This window comes from Microsporum canis, genomic scaffold, assembly GCF_000151145.1.
Source record: "Microsporum canis CBS 113480 supercont1.2 genomic scaffold, whole genome shotgun sequence".
NCBI lineage: Eukaryota > Fungi > Ascomycota > Eurotiomycetes > Onygenales > Arthrodermataceae > Microsporum > Microsporum canis.
Window position 1 is genome coordinate 2,945,215 of NW_003299168.1, and position 18,762 is coordinate 2,963,976.

The 18,762-nt window shown below is 48.6% G+C and overlaps 7 protein-coding genes across 7 annotated transcripts; 5 read left to right on the plus strand and 2 right to left on the minus strand.

Annotated features, from left to right (window-relative positions):
- Positions 1 to 231: 231 nt before the first annotated feature.
- On the minus strand, positions 232 to 1,782 carry MCYG_02566 (cystathionine beta-lyase MetG; the record flags this gene model as incomplete). The annotated part of the gene is made up of 3 exons (XM_002849586.1): positions 232 to 342; positions 417 to 1,460; positions 1,558 to 1,782. The coding sequence occupies 3 exons, from the start codon at positions 1,780 to 1,782 to the stop codon at positions 232 to 234; spliced, it is 1,380 nt and encodes a 459-aa protein (XP_002849632.1).
- Positions 1,783 to 2,293: 511 nt separating this feature from the next.
- MCYG_02567 (ATPase family AAA domain-containing protein 1-B) lies at positions 2,294 to 3,615 on the minus strand (the record flags this gene model as incomplete). Its single annotated transcript, XM_002849587.1, has 2 exons — positions 2,294 to 3,481; positions 3,550 to 3,615. 2 exons carry the CDS (start codon positions 3,613 to 3,615, stop codon positions 2,294 to 2,296), a joined length of 1,254 nt encoding a protein of 417 aa, XP_002849633.1.
- A 322-nt stretch (positions 3,616 to 3,937) lies between these two features.
- On the plus strand, positions 3,938 to 5,598 carry MCYG_02568 (conserved hypothetical protein; the record flags this gene model as incomplete). The annotated part of the gene is made up of 3 exons (XM_002849588.1): positions 3,938 to 4,817; positions 4,878 to 5,303; positions 5,369 to 5,598. 3 exons carry the CDS (start codon positions 3,938 to 3,940, stop codon positions 5,596 to 5,598), a joined length of 1,536 nt encoding a protein of 511 aa, XP_002849634.1.
- Positions 5,599 to 5,969: 371 nt separating this feature from the next.
- On the plus strand, positions 5,970 to 9,215 carry MCYG_02569 (GPI ethanolamine phosphate transferase 1; the record flags this gene model as incomplete). The annotated part of the gene is made up of 5 exons (XM_002849589.1): positions 5,970 to 7,742; positions 7,803 to 7,990; positions 8,052 to 8,190; positions 8,254 to 8,362; positions 8,431 to 9,215. 5 exons carry the CDS (start codon positions 5,970 to 5,972, stop codon positions 9,213 to 9,215), a joined length of 2,994 nt encoding a protein of 997 aa, XP_002849635.1.
- Positions 9,216 to 9,739: 524 nt separating this feature from the next.
- MCYG_02570 (conserved hypothetical protein) lies at positions 9,740 to 11,028 on the plus strand (the record flags this gene model as incomplete). Its single annotated transcript, XM_002849590.1, has 4 exons — positions 9,740 to 10,423; positions 10,610 to 10,659; positions 10,718 to 10,800; positions 10,934 to 11,028. The coding sequence occupies 4 exons, from the start codon at positions 9,740 to 9,742 to the stop codon at positions 11,026 to 11,028; spliced, it is 912 nt and encodes a 303-aa protein (XP_002849636.1).
- A 1,070-nt stretch (positions 11,029 to 12,098) lies between these two features.
- MCYG_02571 (fungal specific transcription factor domain-containing protein) lies at positions 12,099 to 15,643 on the plus strand (the record flags this gene model as incomplete). The annotated part of the gene is made up of 11 exons (XM_002849591.1): positions 12,099 to 12,271; positions 12,294 to 12,339; positions 12,394 to 12,434; positions 12,596 to 12,617; positions 12,669 to 12,790; positions 12,849 to 13,537; positions 13,639 to 13,680; positions 13,853 to 14,174; positions 14,228 to 14,407; positions 14,477 to 15,520; positions 15,589 to 15,643. 11 exons carry the CDS (start codon positions 12,099 to 12,101, stop codon positions 15,641 to 15,643), a joined length of 2,736 nt encoding a protein of 911 aa, XP_002849637.1.
- A 1,041-nt stretch (positions 15,644 to 16,684) lies between these two features.
- Positions 16,685 to 18,612, plus strand: MCYG_02572 (conserved hypothetical protein; the record flags this gene model as incomplete). Its single annotated transcript, XM_002849592.1, has 2 exons — positions 16,685 to 18,559; positions 18,601 to 18,612. The coding sequence occupies 2 exons, from the start codon at positions 16,685 to 16,687 to the stop codon at positions 18,610 to 18,612; spliced, it is 1,887 nt and encodes a 628-aa protein (XP_002849638.1).
- Positions 18,613 to 18,762: the final 150 nt, after the last annotated feature.

An 18,762-nucleotide genomic window follows, 5' to 3' on the forward strand; every position in this document is an offset into this window, starting at 1 on the left:
TATCTAGATTGCAGTTCTCCGCTACTTTAAGTAGCCGCAAATCTATCCACCTTTTAATAAGTATACATGAGACATTTAACATTCCTCCGTTGGAAGGCGGTTGGACGCCATTCCATAGTAATATAATCGTGATATGTTTTATAACACAGTTTTACCAGGAACGCCTGCAGATGGGAATCAGAAAATCAAGGCAAAAAACACACACAGAGCCAAACAAGAAAGCGTAAAAGATTAGGTCGTCGACGACTGTGGTGGTGGAGCGCTATCCTCTGAACTGCTGGAGCTCAGGTTAATGTTTTGGAAACCTTCTAAGGTAACGTTCACTGCACCAGCGTGCACCAGCTGTAGAGCGAGATATTGATTAGTAACGTAGAGCCTGACGGGTCAGCATAGATAATAGGAAAGCGAAAACTTACAGCTCTTCTCAAATCATCAATCAAATCATCTGGATCCTCGATGCCTACGCAAAGCCGGATCAGATCTTCTGGCATGGCTCTCTCCTTACGAGTCTTTGCATCGATGCTGGCATGGCTCATACGGCATGGCATGCTGATTAAACTGTTCACACATCCAAAACTAACACTGATAGCCCATAGCTTCGCGCTTTCGACAATACGCTCACTTATCAGAACGTCTCCCGTCTCGAACGAGAGAACTGCGCCAGCCCCCCGAGCCATCGTCCAGTGCAGATCATATTGAGGATGAGATTTGAGGCCGGGGTATCGAACACGGAAGCCGTGTGATTCAAGAAACTCCGCAATCCGTTGGGCATTGTTTTGTTGCTGTTCCATGCGTACCTTGAGCGTCTTGATGCCGCGAAGGAGGAGCCATGAATCAAACGGTGACAGGCCGCACCCGGAGGCATTGATAGGGAAATATAGCTTGTCTCCGAGGGTTAGATCGTTGACTGCAATCACACCTGCCATCAAGTCGTGGTGACCAGAGAGGTATTTGGTTCCACTCTCATACACGATATCTGCTCCAAGATCCAGGGGGTTAAGCAATAGTGGAGAAAGCATGGTGTTGTCTACTGCAACCAAAGCGCCAGGGTTCTTCGCATGGGTCACTGTGGAGATACGACGTATATCGACGATTTTAATCAGTGGATTCGTGGGTGTTTCCAGCAAGACCATTGCCGTCTTGGAGTTGAGTACCTGCTCAACGTTTTCAGGATTGGTTGTATCAACGTGATGCACGATGATTCCTCCGTGGGTAGACAAGTATTTGAGAAGTCGATTGGTCCCTCCATACAAATCGTCTCCCGTCACCACCTCATCGCCAGGCTTAAGGAGTCGTGTGATGACATCCAATGCTGCCATGCCGGACGATACGACGAGTGCTCGTTGTGCAGACATGATCTTAGCCAGGTGACGTTCAAGATGTGTCCTCGTAGGGTTTCCCGATCGTGTATAGTCATATTCACCACCGCCTCCCCCAGAGGTCTGTTTAAATGTAGCACTCTTTATTTTTTTTTGGAAGTGCCAGTTAGCAAAGCAATTCAGCTAGGGCAACAAAATATAAGATGATGAGAATATTTTGTTATAGGTTATAATTTACCTGGTATATTGGCACGCTACTGGCGTTGAACTGGTCATTGCCCTCGGTATACACCAATTCAGTTGCGAGGGCGTATCTACGCCCTGTTCTTGGGCTTGACGGAGCTGGAGAGGGCGGGAGATCATGTCCTGCTAAGTCGACATGAGGAAATGCCTTTCGTACTGCGCTGCCCTTCCCCGTGTTTGCTGAAGTACCGCTGGGCGGGGGAGGGCCAGATTCAGACATGACGGAGAACACAATTAGAGGGATAAGAGGGAGTATATGGGAAAGGATAAAGGTCCAAAAGAAGACAGCCACCTTATAACAAAAGTAAATTCGATATATACCAGGAGTTGAATCAAATATTAACTTATGCTCGCGATATCAACTTCTATTAAGGCGGAAAAGGCGATTTTGAGGCTCCAATTTTTTCCCCAAACAAGATCACGTCATCAGGCCGGGAGGTATTACGTAAGTTCCATCTTCGGCGAGACGAAAAGCTTTTGATAGGAAACATACGAGAGTAAAAAGGGGTTATATGATGTATTTGAGAGCGAAGGTAGATATTATAACATCCATAGTAGACAAATATATATATAGTTATTATGCCAAAACGAAACCCGCCCGTCTACGGCCAAACGCCTGTATCCATTTGAATAAACATTGATTTTACATCCATTTTCTTTCTCATGAGCCCATATAGTAGTTGAAAAATGGTTAAACGGTTGCTTCCTTCGCGGGTCGCAATATCACGGAGCTAGTCCAGTCCCTCTGCTACAGGGTCGGCAGCAGCTTTCTCAGCCATTTCGCCCTGCTCTGACTCGGTACTCCAGTCCTTTTCGGATATCGAATTTCTAATAGCTGGGGAGTTGGTGCTTATTGTTGACTTCACTGCGCCGGCTCTCTTGAAGAAGTCGGTTGTCCTGACTCCCCGGACCTCAGCTGGGTCAACAGAGTGTATCATGGCTCCAGCTTCTCGTTTGTGTCGAATCAGCTCTCTGACAGGAACCATGGCAGCATCTCTGCAGGCCTCTTTTATGTCGCTTCCCGACATCCCCTCCATGACCTTGACAAGATATAATACGTCAAAATCGTTCTCGTCTATCTTCGTGTCTTTTAGAACAAGACTAAGGATTCTTCGTCTTTGAGGTGCCAGAGGTAAGGTGACAGGGAACTTCTTTGGCATTCGCCTTAATATAGCCTCGTCAATATCCTGGATCCGGTTGGTGGCACCAAGAAGAAGAACTCTCTGCGGCTGGCCCATGGCATTGGCAGATGTTAGCCCATCCCAGTGGGTCATGAATTCGGCCTTCACCATACCGCTGGCCTCGTGCTCACCGCTGCGTCGTGTCCCCAAGACCGCATCGATCTCGTCAATGAAGACGATACTCGGTTCCAGCTTCCGGGCAAGTGAAAAAACTGCATTAACCAATTTGTTCGAGTCTCCATACCACTTCTCTGTCAAGGTCGAGATGTGTAGATTTATGAAACAGGCGCCGCTCTCATGTGCAAGAGCCTTGGCCAGCATAGTCTTTCCACATCCTGGGGGTCCGTAGAGTAGAACGCCGGATGGTGCGCTGAGCAAGGAGGACGAGGTTCGATATAGTTGGGGCATGGTAAGTGGGTATATAACCGATTCCTTCAACTCTTCGATAATGTCTTCAAGGCCACCGATGTCATCAAATGACACGGGAATATCCTCTGGTGCAACGACGTCCATAGCAATTGTCTGTTCATACTGAGTCAAGACTAGCTTCTCCTTCCGTTGTCGTCGTTGACCGTTCTTCTTCCCGCTCCCTGAGGATTCATTGTCGGAGTCTTCCTCCCGGTCCAACCGTTTCAGCACCGCCGCAGACTTCCGTTTCGCTTCTTCGCGTTTTTGGCTGTCTGGGTCAAGTTCGAGTTTAGAGAGTAAAAATCGAACTACGAAATATGTCGATAGGGACTGTAACAGAACTACATGTTAGTCGAGGCCACCGTCTATAGCGTCACTCGCGGGAGGGTTGTACGTACTGTGCCAGCAATCAAAATCAGCTCCTGAACAAGCTGTTGCCAGCGCCGGGCGCCGCTGGAAGCCATCAGTTAAATATATCAGATACACTCGCAGGATAACAAGACCATCCGTAGTGTATAAGTAAGAACACTGATCACCAATATGTAATGCAGTAACTGCTTTCGAGCATTAGTTTTGGCCTGTGATGCTTGATCTTTAGCTATGTGGCTCAAGATGCTTTTTTTTCTTTTGTCCGAGGCTTGAGGTCACATGTTGAAAACACCAAAACATCGACATGAAAAACACAAACACGAAAGTTGTTATTAACAATTTATTATCTACTGTCTACGCTGGATTATAGCTTCTAGCGCGTTCGACACAACGGAATAAACTGCATATACGGATCCGATGCCAAAGCGCAAAGCAGAGTCGAAGCTTTCATCCTTGGTGAATGGCGAGATAGAGGATGACGACCTGGGTGATCGCGTCGAGGATGATAACGCGAGCATAGAACCTCCGGCCAAACGACAAAAAGGACGGCCAAAAGCCGCTGTTGCGACGAAGACGACGGCTACGAAAACCTCAAGAAAAACTCGCTCTAAGGTGGTGGTGGGCCCAAAGAAGCGTGGAACAGCGACCGGACGAGGAAAGGCATCAAAAGTGGTAGAAGAACAACATGCGGAGGACGCGGATAGCGTTGAAGAAGAAAGTGGGACAAGAGAAGCAGAAGGTAGGTCGGAAGATGAGCTTGACTCACCAGAGACCGTCCAACATCAAGAGAATCAAGGGAAAAGCCGAACACGAGGAGGAGCGAAAACAGCAGAGACTGTAAAGGACGGCGATTTCGAGTACACACCCACAAATGCCAAATCAACGACTATGCGAGGGCAGACGGGGAACCAAGCAGCCAAGCAAGGTGCCTCCAAAGAATCTTCACCACCAACAGAGATAACGCCGGAAGTTGCGAAGAATGCGGCCAGAGGCGGCACCTCCACCGGTCGGACACAAAAGAGACTCCCTCACGCTGGAACTGGTTGGATTTCACCATTCAAAAGTTCCCTACCTCAGCAGCGGACATCTAGAGTGTCCGGGGTAAAACCATGGGGAAGCCCTACGAAGTCTCACCAGACGGGAGACGGCGAGGTGGCGCTGAGGCTCAAACTAGGCGAGATGACGAAGAAGTATGAGAGCATGGAAGGAAAGTACCGTGCCTTGAGAGAGATTGGTATAGTCGAGGCCAACTCCAACCTAGAAAAGATACGGAAGCAGCATGAGGAGACAACAGCAGGTAAATCTCCCTCTCATTATATATAATGTGGCAATAGACTAACCAATGGTACTATGATAGCGTCCAAACAATTAATCAGTTCATTAAAGAGCGAGCTCTCGAAACAATCCAGCGTATCGAAACAAACCAAAGAGCTACAAAAACAGGTCGAATCGCGAAACGAAGAGGTCTCAAAGCTTCGACAGCAACTGGAAGAAATGAAGTCTGGCCTTAATAAAGCTCAGACTGAAGCTAAATCGCTGCAGACCAAACTGACAGCTGCGAGAAATGCAGCCACCAATGCTGAGAAGGTAGCGGCAGCCAGGGGCCCTGCAGCCAGACCAGGGGTGGTGCCCAAAGATGCAGTAAACGGAGCGATAGAATCTGCTCAACTGGCTCAGCTCAAAGAAGACCTGTATAGCGACCTCACGGGCTTGATTATTCGAGACGTGAAGAAGCGGGAATCAGACCATCTGTATGACTGTATACAAACCGGCCTTAACGGAAGTATGTTGATACCCGCTCCCTCTTTCTTTGCCTTACCTATGTTTCCAGACTAACTCGAGAAGTAGCACTGCATTTCAAACTCGGTGTCAGTCACAATCTGGATAACCGGTCAACTGCCAGTTTGGAAGCCGCGGAGTTCCACTACCTCCCCTTGTTGGACGAGAACCGGGACCGGGAACTGCTCGAGTTGCTACCCGACTATCTCTCTGTAGACATCACTTTCTCCCGGCAGAACGCAGCCATGTTCTATAGCCGGGTAGTCGATAGCCTGACAAAGAAGCAAGCAGACTCATAGGCGTCTACCTCTATATATATAATATTTGGTATCTACGGGTCCTTGATTATATTCTTCTTATATTCTTTCTGCTGCGTAGATAAGCTTAACTTAAAGTTTTACTTTGCACGGGCCGCAAAGCTCCCTCTCGGGATCCAATGAAAAGTCGTGATTCGAACATTATTTTCCAGAGGGAAGAAGCACCTTGTTGCCCACCACCCCCTTAGCTCTGCGCCCTCCCACTAACTGGTGCAGATGATGGACTGCAGTTTCTCGCCGTCTTTATAGCCTGCTTCGTCTAAGGCTTTAACACTTTGTCACGCATTATAGGTTCTCCTCGCTGCCTATATTCGGAAGCAAAGAAGGAAAGAAAGAGATAAAAAGGGTCCATCATGTCTCGCACAGGGTTGTTCCTGGCCCTGGCGGTGCTCTTCCACCTCATATACACCTACTCGATCTTTGACATCTACTTCGTTAGTCCAATTGTCAGTGGCATGCGAGAATATGGCGTCGAACGTGCCCCCGAAGCCAAAGCACCAGCTAAACGACTCGTCCTCTTCGTCGGTGACGGCCTGCGCGCGGATAAGGCATTCCAATACTTCCCCGACCCCTCCCCTCCACAGACAATCTGTTCAAGAGACGACGAGGGCAGCATAGCCTGCCCGGAGCCGGATCTGACACCCAAACCGCTTGCGCCGTTCCTTCGTTCACGCGTGCTGGAACATGGCACCTTTGGAGTGTCGCATACTCGAGTACCCACGGAATCGAGACCGGGCCATGTTGCGTTGATTGCGGGTTTATATGAAGATGTATCTGCTGTGACTACGGGATGGAAGCTGAATCCGGTCAATTTTGACAGCGTGTTCAACCGAAGCAGACATACTTGGAGCTGGGGGAGCCCGGATATCTTGCCAATGTTCAAAGAAGGTGCAGTTCCAGGCCGTATTTCTGTTGATATGTATAGTGAGGAAGACGAGGATTTCACACGAGATGCTACAGTTTTGGATACATGGGTTTTTGACCGCGTCAAGGAGATGTTCGCTACTGCAAAGGAGGACAAGAATTTAGATGCACAGCTAAGAGACGACAAGGTAGTGTTCTTTTTACACCTGCTCGGTCTAGACACCACTGGACATTTTTACCGCCCATACTCAAAGGAATACCTACATAATATTCAAGTTGTCGATCAAGGCGTTCGCGAGATCACGGAGTTGATAGATGATTTCTATGGAGACGAGGAAACGGCCTTTGTCTTCACTGCAGACCACGGCATGAGCGACTGGGGCAGCCACGGAGACGGACATCCAGACAACACACGTACTCCTCTCATTGTCTGGGGCTCTGGTGTGGCTAAGCCGGTGAAGACTAATGGAGCCGTTGCGCCCGGGCATGAGGATGGCTTCTCCTCAGACTGGCACCTCAACAATATCAAGAGACATGATGTTGCTCAGGCCGATGTTGCCGCTCTCATGGCGTACCTAATTGGACTAGATTTTCCCGTTAACTCAGTTGGCGAGCTTCCTCTTTCTTACTTGGATGCCACTCCAAGGGAAAAAGCCAAGGCTGCTCTGGCCAATACTCAGGGTGTGCTCGAAATGTACCGTGTCAAGGAGGAGCAGAAGAGAGCTGCTACTATCAGATATCAGGGGTACACTCCTTTTACACAACCGCAGCGTTCACCGGAGGCTCAATTGGCCGCCATTCGCAAATTGATATCCACTGGCAAATACGAGCAATCGATCCTCCAGTCCAGGAGTCTCTTCCAGGATGCCCTAGACGGCTTGCGTTATTTACAAACATACGACTGGCTGTTCCTGCGCGCCATTGTAACTGCAGGATACCTAGGTTGGATTTCATATGCTTTAGTCACAGTGATAGACCTGCATGTCTTGCCAATGTCTCTGGAGCCTGATCGATCTATTCCCAGCTTTATGTTCTTCTCATCAGTACTTGTGGTTCTTTACTCTGTATTGTGGGTTCAGCAATCGACGTGGCGGTACTATGCTTATGCCTTTTTCCCAGTTCTTTTCTGGGAGGAAGTATTTGCCCGCCGGGCGGCTCTCGGTGCTGGGCAAAAGGTACTACTTGGCCACGTTAAATCATTTACAGGGTACCTCGTACTTTTGTTACAGTCCTTACTATATATTGGAGTTTTGCAAGGACTTGTAGGTCTACATCTTTTACTACTAACTACTTTTATGTTTTGCTGATATTTGGGCCTCTAGGTTCAATCATATTTCAATCGGGAGATATACACCGTTTGCTATCTGCTAGGTGCCGTGTGGCCAGCCCTCTATGGACTCGACTTCTTGAGCAATAATAAGTTCCTTTCAGCAGCATGGACTGTTAATTGTATCTTGATGAGTTCCTTTACCCTCCTACCAGTAGGAAAACAAGATAATGCAGACACTGTGTAAGTAACTCATCTCCCTTAGAGGCCAGCCAGCTCTGGTTGTTAACCCTCTTTGTTTTAGTACATATGGTGGTATCCTTATGTTTGGGATTGGCATGCTCTATTTGATATTCGAAGAATCCATCTTGTCTAGTTCAAAGGTGAAAACTTCAACAGGAAGCACCTTCAATATAGGGTCCCGAATCGTTATGGGCGCTCAGGTATGGCTTCTACTGAACAACTACCTACAGTATTTCTTGAATGTAATACTAATTGGCTACTAGATTGGGATTATACTCCTTTCAATCATAGTCACCCGCTCAAGTATTGCGTCGCTCCAGGCGAGAACAGGATTGCCTCTCGGTAATCAAGTCACTGGGTGGATTGCTATGAGTAAGTGTAGTTCCTTTCTAGCCATTACCAACGCAGAAGTTATGCAACACCTTTCTAACTCCCCGTAGTATCCTCTTTCGTCTTACCAGTGCTGCACAAATTCTTCCCGACAGGGCACTACTTACATCGCCTCATTGTCTTGTTCCTCACATTCGCGCCAACCTTCATCGTTCTCACAATTTCCTATGAAGGACTTTTCTATGTTGTATACTTTGCTACTCTCGTCAGCTGGGTACGGCTTGAGCATAGCATCTACAGATACACCTTACCACCAAAAGCTACACCGAGTATCTCTCGAGAGGCCACTCCCAGAGCCGTAACTACGGACTCCGGAGCCCCTGCTACTACATCATACCGCACTCTCAACCTGCCTGACGCACGCATCGCTCTCTTCTTCCTCTTCCTACTTCAATCCGGCTTCTTCAGCACCGGAAACATCGCCAGCATCTCATCCTTTTCCCTTGACAGCGTCTCCCGCCTTATTCCCGTCTTCAACCCTTTCTCACAGGGCGCTTTGTTAATTCTAAAAATCCTCGTGCCCTTTGCTCTTTTGAGTGCGACATTTGGTATTCTCAACCGCAGGTTGCATGTGGCTCCGTCAGCACTGTTTATGATCGTTATGTGCATCAGTGATGTTATGACGCTTAATTTCTTCTTTATGGTTCGCGACGAAGGAAGTTGGCTTGACATCGGCACGACTATTAGCCACTTTTGCATTTCGAGTGGACTATGCGTGTTTGTGGCCATTATCGAGTCTTTGAGCGGTGCATTTATCTCGGGTGTCAACTTCGATGGCTCCCACAGCCAAGAGAATCAGCTTGATGCGACGGAGAAAAGTGCGGTTTCCGATTAGACTGTGGATTTTCTCCTCTTCTTCTCGCCTAGTATACATTTGATGCTTTTTGTATCATTCATATAACTTCCATGCTTCCTTTCTCTTCGTTTTATTCGACTTTTTTAGAGCTCTATGGAATACAGCTAGACTTGTCATCATGGGCTATCAAAAAGTGCTTCTCATGTCTTATAATTACATATTCATTCCCTAATATTTGCATATATTCTCTTCACAGCCGTTTTCCTTGGTATTACTGCCTGACTAAGTACCAGTTGATCATTATTCTACTTAAATATTGAAAAATAGACGTTTAACTATACATAGTAGTTGCTGGTTTGTTGACAACAATATAATTAATAAAGTGAAATAACTAAAGTCTTGGCACAAAGTTAACAGAACTTGAAAACAGTCCCATTAACTAGCATACTATGTACATAGTTACTAGTATGTTCTTGACCCTTAGAGCTCTTCGTCATTTTTAAATGCCTTTCGTTACACTTATCTAAAGAGTAGATACTGGTGTCTACTTTTTAGGGAGTCTCATGGCTGACTCAGGCTGTTGGCGGACAGCTGACCGTGTCTATACCTATACTCCCGACACCTTCATCAAGAGGGAGCTCAGACCGAGTGAGCGAAAAACGAACATATTCGGGAAGACCATAGTACTTCCATGGACCACCGAGCGTCTTCAAAACGAACATGATGCTCTCACCTTCATCGCTGCCAATACGACCATCCCGGTGCCCAAGATCCTGAGCTTTGGGAAAGTTTGGGGAGCCTACCAGCTTGAGATGGAGAGAGTAAACGGAAAGCCGTTAGATCGTCTCCGAGAAGGCAGAGAAGAGGCGTTGAGAAACACGGAAGATTTCATTACTACCTCAGTCTTGCCGCAGCTACGCGCCTTGAAATCTTCGACAATTGGGTCTCTAGGGGGCGTGGTCATACCTCCAAACAGGATCACGACACGGGATAAGAGGGCATATTGGCCGCAAAAGTCATCGGCTGAGAGTGAATACAACTTCTGCCATAATGATCTCGCACAGCATAACATTATGATTAACGTGGATACTCTGCAGGTAGAGGCCATCATTGACTGGGAACACTCGGGATTCTACCCTCCTGAGTTTGAGGAGCGGCTATGGACTATGAGGTGGGACGAAGAAGGGTATCATGCCATGGGAGCGTCTAGAGTCGACAGCCTCATAGACTTCCTTTCCAACCCGCGTGTAAGTCTGAAAGTTTAGCACCAACCTACTCTGTGGCGATGTTCATGCCATGTATACGGTGGAAGCAGGATACGGACCTATATTAAGACTTGTATTCGTTTACAAACTACTGTAAAAATTAAACTTGGCTGGTCAACTATAAACATATATGGATTGGCTTCATCGAGTCTGTACCTGCAAATCAAGGGGTGCAAGGCTGAACTTGAGGGTATATGCCGCATAGTTTCAGATATATGGTATGTGTCTATCCGTATATTGCTGAGGCCAATACTAAGATGTCTTCTTCATATATAGTTACATCGAATGCAATGAAGGGCTAATAGGAGTTCGCCCTCGTGTGTCCTTCCGAGAGTTCGGTATCCAGGGGAAACGAGAAGGTTAGCTAACGAACTCACGTCTCGGCCCGTTGACAGTTTATGCATTATATATATACTGTTATGTATCAGCTGGAAGAGAGCATCAGGTTCTGCAAAGCATGGCCTACACTGCCTGCCTAAGGTGGCCTTCTAGCAGCCAAGGCAGCCGCTGCTCAGGGCAAAGGCGACCTTACCGTCGAGAAAGAGGGACGAAGCTTGATCGAGGTGGAAGTTCTCCGTCGTCCATAAACCCCAGATTCTCCCCAGTCTCTCGCATGCTCTCTTTTGCTTCTATTGGAAAGGTTCATGCAGGAAGAGGAAAGTTACCGAGGCTGAGCTCTATGATCAGGTGATATGGCTAAAGTAGTGCTGACAAAGACAGCCCATCCCACTTCAACCTTGTGAGAAGGACTACATCCTACCAGTGGGAAGCCATGGAAAGAGGCTTAGCTAAGCTAGCGTCTTCAGTATAGAAGATTTTGCTTACATAAGATACATGTGATCCTGCTACTTTTTCGCACCACAAGAGAGAAAAAAAGGAACAACTCGAGGAGCAACAAGGAAAAAAAGAGTGTCAGAAGGAGTTGAAGATGAGACGAAAACGCTCCGGAGAGTTGGGATAAAAGTCTGGGGTAGACAAGGAATAACCCGGGGTTGCATATATATAAACAGCGAACCGTTCAACATATGTAGAGTATTAAGATGTAGTCATGGTATTCTCCAGTGGAAAGACGCCTGTAGGTCAGCGTCTATCGCCACGAACCGTCAAGCCGCGCCGCTCCATCTTTCGTCTCTCCAAAGCCTCCATCTCCATCTCGCTCCCGTCTCGCTGATCTGCTAAGCAACGACATCGTCCCGCCCTCACGCATTACTCCTTGATAGAATCCTCGTAATCGCAGTCCCGGCCGACTAGTTGATGTGAAGCCCTTTTCCGATACCGCCCACCCATATACACATCCCTGCGCAAACACCGTCCTCAAGCCCTCTCACACATCTCTAGGCACAGAAGAACGAAAAGCGCATAGAGACAAAACCACGCCTATATCGTTATTAGTCCAGAACTCGATATATACACCCTTCGTCCTTCGTCCCGTTAGAATAGCTTGCTGCACCCTTGCTCCGGAGGGTTTTTTTCCCTAAAAGAAGCCTGTCCCACCGGTCCAGATCCCGCAACACTTCTTCTTGTCCACCTTGATCCCATCACCTATTTCTTCTCCTCCTTTTTCTTCTCTTTGCTGGTCCATGGAACGTTCGTCTTCTCGCTCGAATTGCGGTCGACGATGAGCAGCGCGACACCGGATCCAGAGACGAGCAAGACCATGGCAGACGCAGGCGAGCAGCAGCACGAAGCAGCCCCTTCGCTGGTCGGTAAAGCGAGAAGCGTCGCCTCAGGCACCAGTCCGCGCGGAGACGGAGGAGAAGACAGTGGACCAGTTGGGGGCAAGCAGACGGTTCAGCCAGCGAACTCTGGCAGCCAGATGAGTTTTAGAAGGTGTGTACTCTCCTTTTCGCAGACAGAGAATATGGGACGGCCTCTTTGGTGGTGTGGAAGATGTCTATGTGACTGAGACCGCCATTTAAGTTCTACGGACCTTTTTTTTAATTTGCTAACAGCTCTGGCATATTCTAGACAACGCGCATCGCGGGCTTGTGAGGTATGTTCGGGAGTTCAATTCTTCAGTTTGTTTGGTGGATAGTTCGCGTTTTTCACCATGAACCGAGGCATCTTTGCTATCTTATCACCCATATCAATAGACCCATACGTACACCCACGCACATATATATGGAACGAGGCTAACAAGGTACTTTTGGATAGACATGCCATGCTAGAAAGGTTGGTCCCGGATGAAGAGTTCTACCTGTTGCTGGTGCTGACGTCTGACATATAGGTTCGTTGCGATGCAGCCAGCCTCGGTGTACCATGCACCAACTGTGTCGCCTTCTCCATCGAATGCAAGATCCCATCTCCAAGACGGAAGAAGAACCAGGCCAAGTCCAAGGATGGAAGCGAGTACGTGGAAGCACCTAGGCACTGCTCCGTTCCTCCGTTTACTGACAAGCCACCATAGGGAAGCTCAAGGCAACGAGGACGACTCGAGAGATGAAAAGGCCGACAGAAAGGTGAAACCATCCGATGGGATGCCCAGCACGTCGTTAACAGACGCTCAGCAAGCCCATCAAGCAACACAGAATACCTCTTACGCCCAATTTATGAAACCCAAGTTCGCCAGGGCTCCCATCACAGAAGCAGGCCGTGTCGCATATCTAGGCGAATCGTCAAACCTCACTCTCCTTGTACAAGACCGCCACGGCACCACAGATGTCGTCCACTATCCTCTGCCAGAAGGCATGCGTGGCTCACGCTCCCGCCTCACCGAACTGGATAGCCTGGAAATCGACATCCTCAACCAACGTGGCGCCTTCTTACTCCCTCCCCGTGCCCTGTGCGACGAACTGGTGGATGCATACTTCAAATGGGTTGCTCCAGTCGTACCACTAATCAACAGAAGCCGCTTTATGCGACAGTACCGCGACCCGAAGAACCCACCGTCCCTTCTGCTGTTACAGGCCATCCTCCTGGCTGGCTCAAGAGTATGCACAAACCCACAGCTGATGGATGCCAATGGGTCAACGACACCGGCCGCCATGACGTTTTACAAACGTGCAAAGGCATTGTATGATGCTAATTATGAAGATGACCGGGTTACCATCGTGCAAGCTTTGTTGCTAATGGGCTGGTACTGGGAAGGGCCAGAGGGTATGTATGCCCTGGTTTAATAGTGTATTTGCGTCGTGCCTATGGGGTTAAATACTGACTGCCTTGTCAGACGTTACAAAAAATGTCTTCTTTTGGACCAGGGTTGCAATCATCATCGCCCAGGGATCAGGAATGCATAGAAGGTACGTCCACGTCTACTTTTATTTCATATCATACCGAAAAAGAAGGAAAGCTAACCATTGCATAGCGTGGAAACATCTCAGCTCAGTCGACCAGATAAACGACTATGGAAGCGTGTATGGTGGACATTATTTACCCGGGATCGATCTGTTGCCGTTGCTCTGGGCCGCCCAGTAAACATCAACACGGATGACTCGGACGTTGAAATGCTTACAGAGGACGATTTTATTGAGGATGACGCGGATGGGCCGGCAGACTACCCGCCTGACCCAACTCATGTTCAGTTTTTCCTCCAATACGTCAAGCTATGCGAAATCATGGGCCTTGTACTTTCACAGCAATATTCGGTTGCATCCAAGTCACGACGCACCAATGCAATTGACTTGACACACAGCGACATGGCGTTGGCAGACTGGCTACAGAACTGCCCCAAGGAAGTGTACTGGGAACGGTCACGACACCACTTTTGGTCTGCTTTGCTGCATTCAAACTACTAGTAAGATCGAACCACGGCTGTTGCTCAAAAGTGCAATACTGACATGTCTGCAGTACTACTTTATGTTTACTACATCGAGCCCATATGCCTCCTGCAACTGCTGGCCAGAACGCGGGAAGTGATGGAATATCATATCCCTCCCGCACAATTGCCTTCCAGGCCGCAGCCATGATCACCTCAATCACGGAGAGCCTCCAAAAACACCAACAGATTCGATTTGCTCCTGCCTTCATGTTAGTATTCCCTTGGTATACGCTTCGAATGGGATGGATCAACTAATGGCCTTTATTCAATGGTTACAGTGTTTATAGTTTGTTCTCCGCACTGATCATGCACGTATATCAAATGCGATCATCTGTCCCTAGCATAGTCGCTACGAGCCAAGAAAGGATCAATAGATGCATGTCGGCATTAAAGGATGTCTCGAAGGTATGGCTTGTCGCCAGGATGGTGCATACATTATTTGAATCCATCCTAGGTAACAAGGCTCTTGAAGAGCGTCTCCAGAAAGCTGCTGGAAAGCGTCATCAAAAGGCCAGACGACAGCAGCAGCAGCAGCAACAACAACAACAGCCACCTGAGGCGCAGAAACGACCTGATCCTCCCAAGAGGAAATTCGATGATATGGATATCAGCATGCCCAACGGGCCTCCTGCCGCCCAGGTGTCGTACGAGCGCTCAAGGCCACAGACTCCGGCTGCAACGCCATCCATGACCCCAAGCCAACTACCAGGCAACCTTGGGGGGCCTACAGCTGGGAGCGCTCAGCAGCACCAGCAACAACAGAACCAACGTATGCCGACAGATGCCTTCCTGGGAACTGGCAACGGCATCGGCACAGGAACAGGCAACACCCGCCCTACATCTCCGTTCAACCCAGCGTTATCAATTCCCCAGTCCCCACCAGATCTATTCCTTGTCACTCGCAACTCCCCCAGCATCTCTCAGTCGCTCTGGGAGAACTTCCAGCCCGACCAACTCTTCCCGGACGGCACCAACATGTCATTCTCTGGCTTCTCACCCGCCTCCACGAACGTCGATCCGCAGCTGCAAATGCCCAGCCTTAACAATACAGGAATGCCAATGGGGATGCCGGGCCAGACACATCTACAGCAACATCTCTCGCCCCGGACAGCACGCGGAGCCCATGAGAGTCCGACGCTTCTGGGTGGATTGGATCGAATGTCACCGCAGCATCAGATGGGCCAGGGAGTGCCGATGCAAGGACAGTGGCCAATGCAGACGTTCGACCCTAACGTGCCTATGGATGTATCCAGTCAGGACGATAACTGGAGTAATAGTTCTCGCCAGGGAGCGATCCCGCCGACGTTGAACGTGGAAGACTGGTACGTATACTTCTCTTGTTAATAAGTATTATCCTTTCTCTTAACCTTTCTAACACATCAGCTTCTAGGTTCCAATTCTTCGGCATCAATGGTCTACCTGATCTGTCTGTCGAAAACCTGTAGATTACCGGGAATACATAGCGTTATACAGTATCTTTTTTCTCTTGTCTTCGCCTGAATATTCCCCTCCTTGTCATTGAATACAAAGCACAATAAAGAAAAGAGAAGGCATATTTTCTTTTGCTCTGTCTTATACCTTGGGTCTCTCTTTTACTCTCTGGAGCATGTTTATTAGGGGGGAGGCGACGAAGCTGTCTTTCTAGCTATTAATTAAATATTATATCTCAATGCGAGCGTTTTGGGTGGAGTTCTTGTTTCATTTAAACTAGTAATTAGCTACTTTGTCTCCTGTACCTCTATCCAAGTCTATCATGGGCCATATATACTTAATCCTTCTCTCTACTCGCATATAAACATGTTTATATATCTTCATCGGTAATAAAACATCAAAAATAAATCGATCTTTCGATGTGTCATGTGACGGCTCAAAGAGTAAACGCCGAGCGTGGCCAATAAACTAAATACGAACCAGCAAATGACGCTTTGCTTCGAATTGATTGAACCAAAAGCGACAAACCGAGGACGATATCGACATATTCTCTGGCAGGATCAGCTTGTGAAGATAGAGATCATCGGCTGGATCACTCGTCTACCTGTTTTGGTTGTTCTTTGCTGCTGATTGACTGCTTAGTTATCTCATCCAGGGTTGTTTTGACTAGTTACTACAACATAGTATAGGTGTCCCTCCCTACGCCTTTGCCGGATGATGCGCAGCCTCACACCGCAAACCAACTAAATGACGAACTCGGCGTTGGGGGCCAACGTATATCACGCTCTATACGGCACGAAAGGGTCGTAGTTGGCTTATACATACTTGTCATCTTGAAGGAAATCGACTACTACCATTCGCCGTGAGCAAGGTCGCCCTTATCATCCGAACCACGACGGGCTTCCATGCTCATACAGCCTTCCAGACACCGCAGTTTACTCATAATATTCGGACAAGAAGAGAGAGAGAGAGAGGGGTTGTCTACGTTAGCCGGTCTGGGCAGCTTTTACCTACATGACCATCCTGTATACCGGTGGGGTTACTAGAAATCAGGAATGAGCAAAGACGCCAGCTTCCTCGATGCTTCTAACTCCTGGACCTCGTTTTCGGCACATGGAACTGCCTCCAGCTCTGCCACTTCTACCGTCCGGTCTCGTAATCGAAGAGTGATACCATCATACGATGGCAGTGACGATAGACTCGGTACCGGCAACTCGGGTGTTGGATCACAACCCTCGACACGCTCTTTGCATACGAATGGCGGAATATCTACGCCTTCTCCGTTCTCCTCGAGAACTGTATCCCCGATTCCAAGCAAACGCCTTCCACGTACGGCTGGCGGACCGGATAACCAAGTGCCTCCTCCTCCGAAAGGATCGGGTTTTGGTGGTATGCGGGAAGACACGAGAAGCGGTAGATCGACAGGATTTGCTACCGACTTCCTAGAGTCTCCTTGGTCGTCTCTGCAGGACCTTGCGTCGAATATCATTGGATCTGGCACCGCTCTGATTAATGGAGGAGTGCCGGCGAATGAACAAGGGCGAGGGAAGCTGTTAGGATCACGCCCTGTTGGTGGTGGAGAGTCAAGGAATCGGCCCTCGATTCCTACATCATGGAGCCCTCCACGTTCGATAATCGGGGAATCTAACCCGGATGCACAGAGGGAGAGACAAGAGCTGGTACAGGCTAAAAAACGGGAAGCCCTATTGCAGGCCAATGGGAACAGTTTTCCCGACAGCAGAGGGAATTACAAACGAAGAGATTCGGGAGACGGATTTGACAGATCGACTGCAACCTCAACGCCGGGACAAGAGGATGGGAATGCCTTGGTATATATACATATCGTTCAATCGAACGATACGCTCACGGGAGTTTCAATTCGTTATGGCTGCCAGCTGGCGGTGTTGAGAAAGTCAAATGGCTTCTGGCCTAGTGATAGTATACAGTCCAGGAAGACGATTGTACTGCCCGTCGAGTCATGTACGCTAAAGGGTTTACCAATACCCGAGGAAGAGATGCAGCAGCAGAGTGATGACGCAAAAGAAGATAACCCGGATCATGATACAAGCTCTCTCGTGCCTGATTCGAATGCAGACAGTACATGCGATTTTGGGTATGGAGACTCACATCTGGACCGTGACCATTTCAAATCACCGAAAACTGGGAAGGACTTGGGTAGCGATGCTCCCTGGGAACACCATAGTTGGGTGAAACTAGATGGCTTCTCATCACCTGTCGAGATTGGTCGGCTCCCTAGACGGTCCTTGGGATTCTTCCCGCGAGCCCGCAGGAAATCCCAGCTACCTTTAACTCCTTATAGCGATACCTCTAGGCCTATGTCTTCTTCCACGCAGCGGGATTTTTCAGAATTACATTCCACTCCGTCTCGTGGGCAGAGAGGTTCCGCATCCTCCCCAAGGGTGTCGAGTTCGATATCGGGCACCGAATCCCCACGTTATTCATCCTCCAGACACAAAAGGCAACGCAGTATCACCCTATCTGGCCCAGGCGGCGTGGGAGCCCTCGAGAACGCGAGATGTCCCGGTCCACCTATAGACAAGTTCACTACTTTCGTTAATTCCCATCTGCCAACACTGACAATCCAACCTGCACCAACTGATACAGCCACCTTACAGAACCTCGATCGGGCGTCGTTCGACTCGTCTAACTCCGCAGTATTCTCATCTTCGTCTACCGCCGGCCTAGAAAACGTCGGAGTAGCAATTGAAGGCTGGTTTCGAAAGGTTGCTACACGAGCCAAGGCAGGGATAAATGAGATCCACCAACAGCAGCAACCTCTCAGTCGGAGGTTTGCCAATCTTGGCCTCTCAGGGTCCTCCGGCGACCTGATTGAATTAGATGATGCTCCTGAGGATACAAGGGCTTCTCATTCCCCCACGATCTTTGTCGACGGAGAAAGCGGCAAACAAGTGAGTTCAAGCTCACTTTCTGACGCTGCCGTGGTGCGTAGAAACGTGTTTAATAACTCGTCTTCCACATCAGCTGGTACTCGAGAATAGCCAGAGAGGATAGAGAGGGGATATTAATTGTATCTGGGTTTACTTGAACCCCAGATCCCAGATCACTCTTTAGTATAACCACTTTCCGTTTGTAAGGCGTTTCTTTGATATCC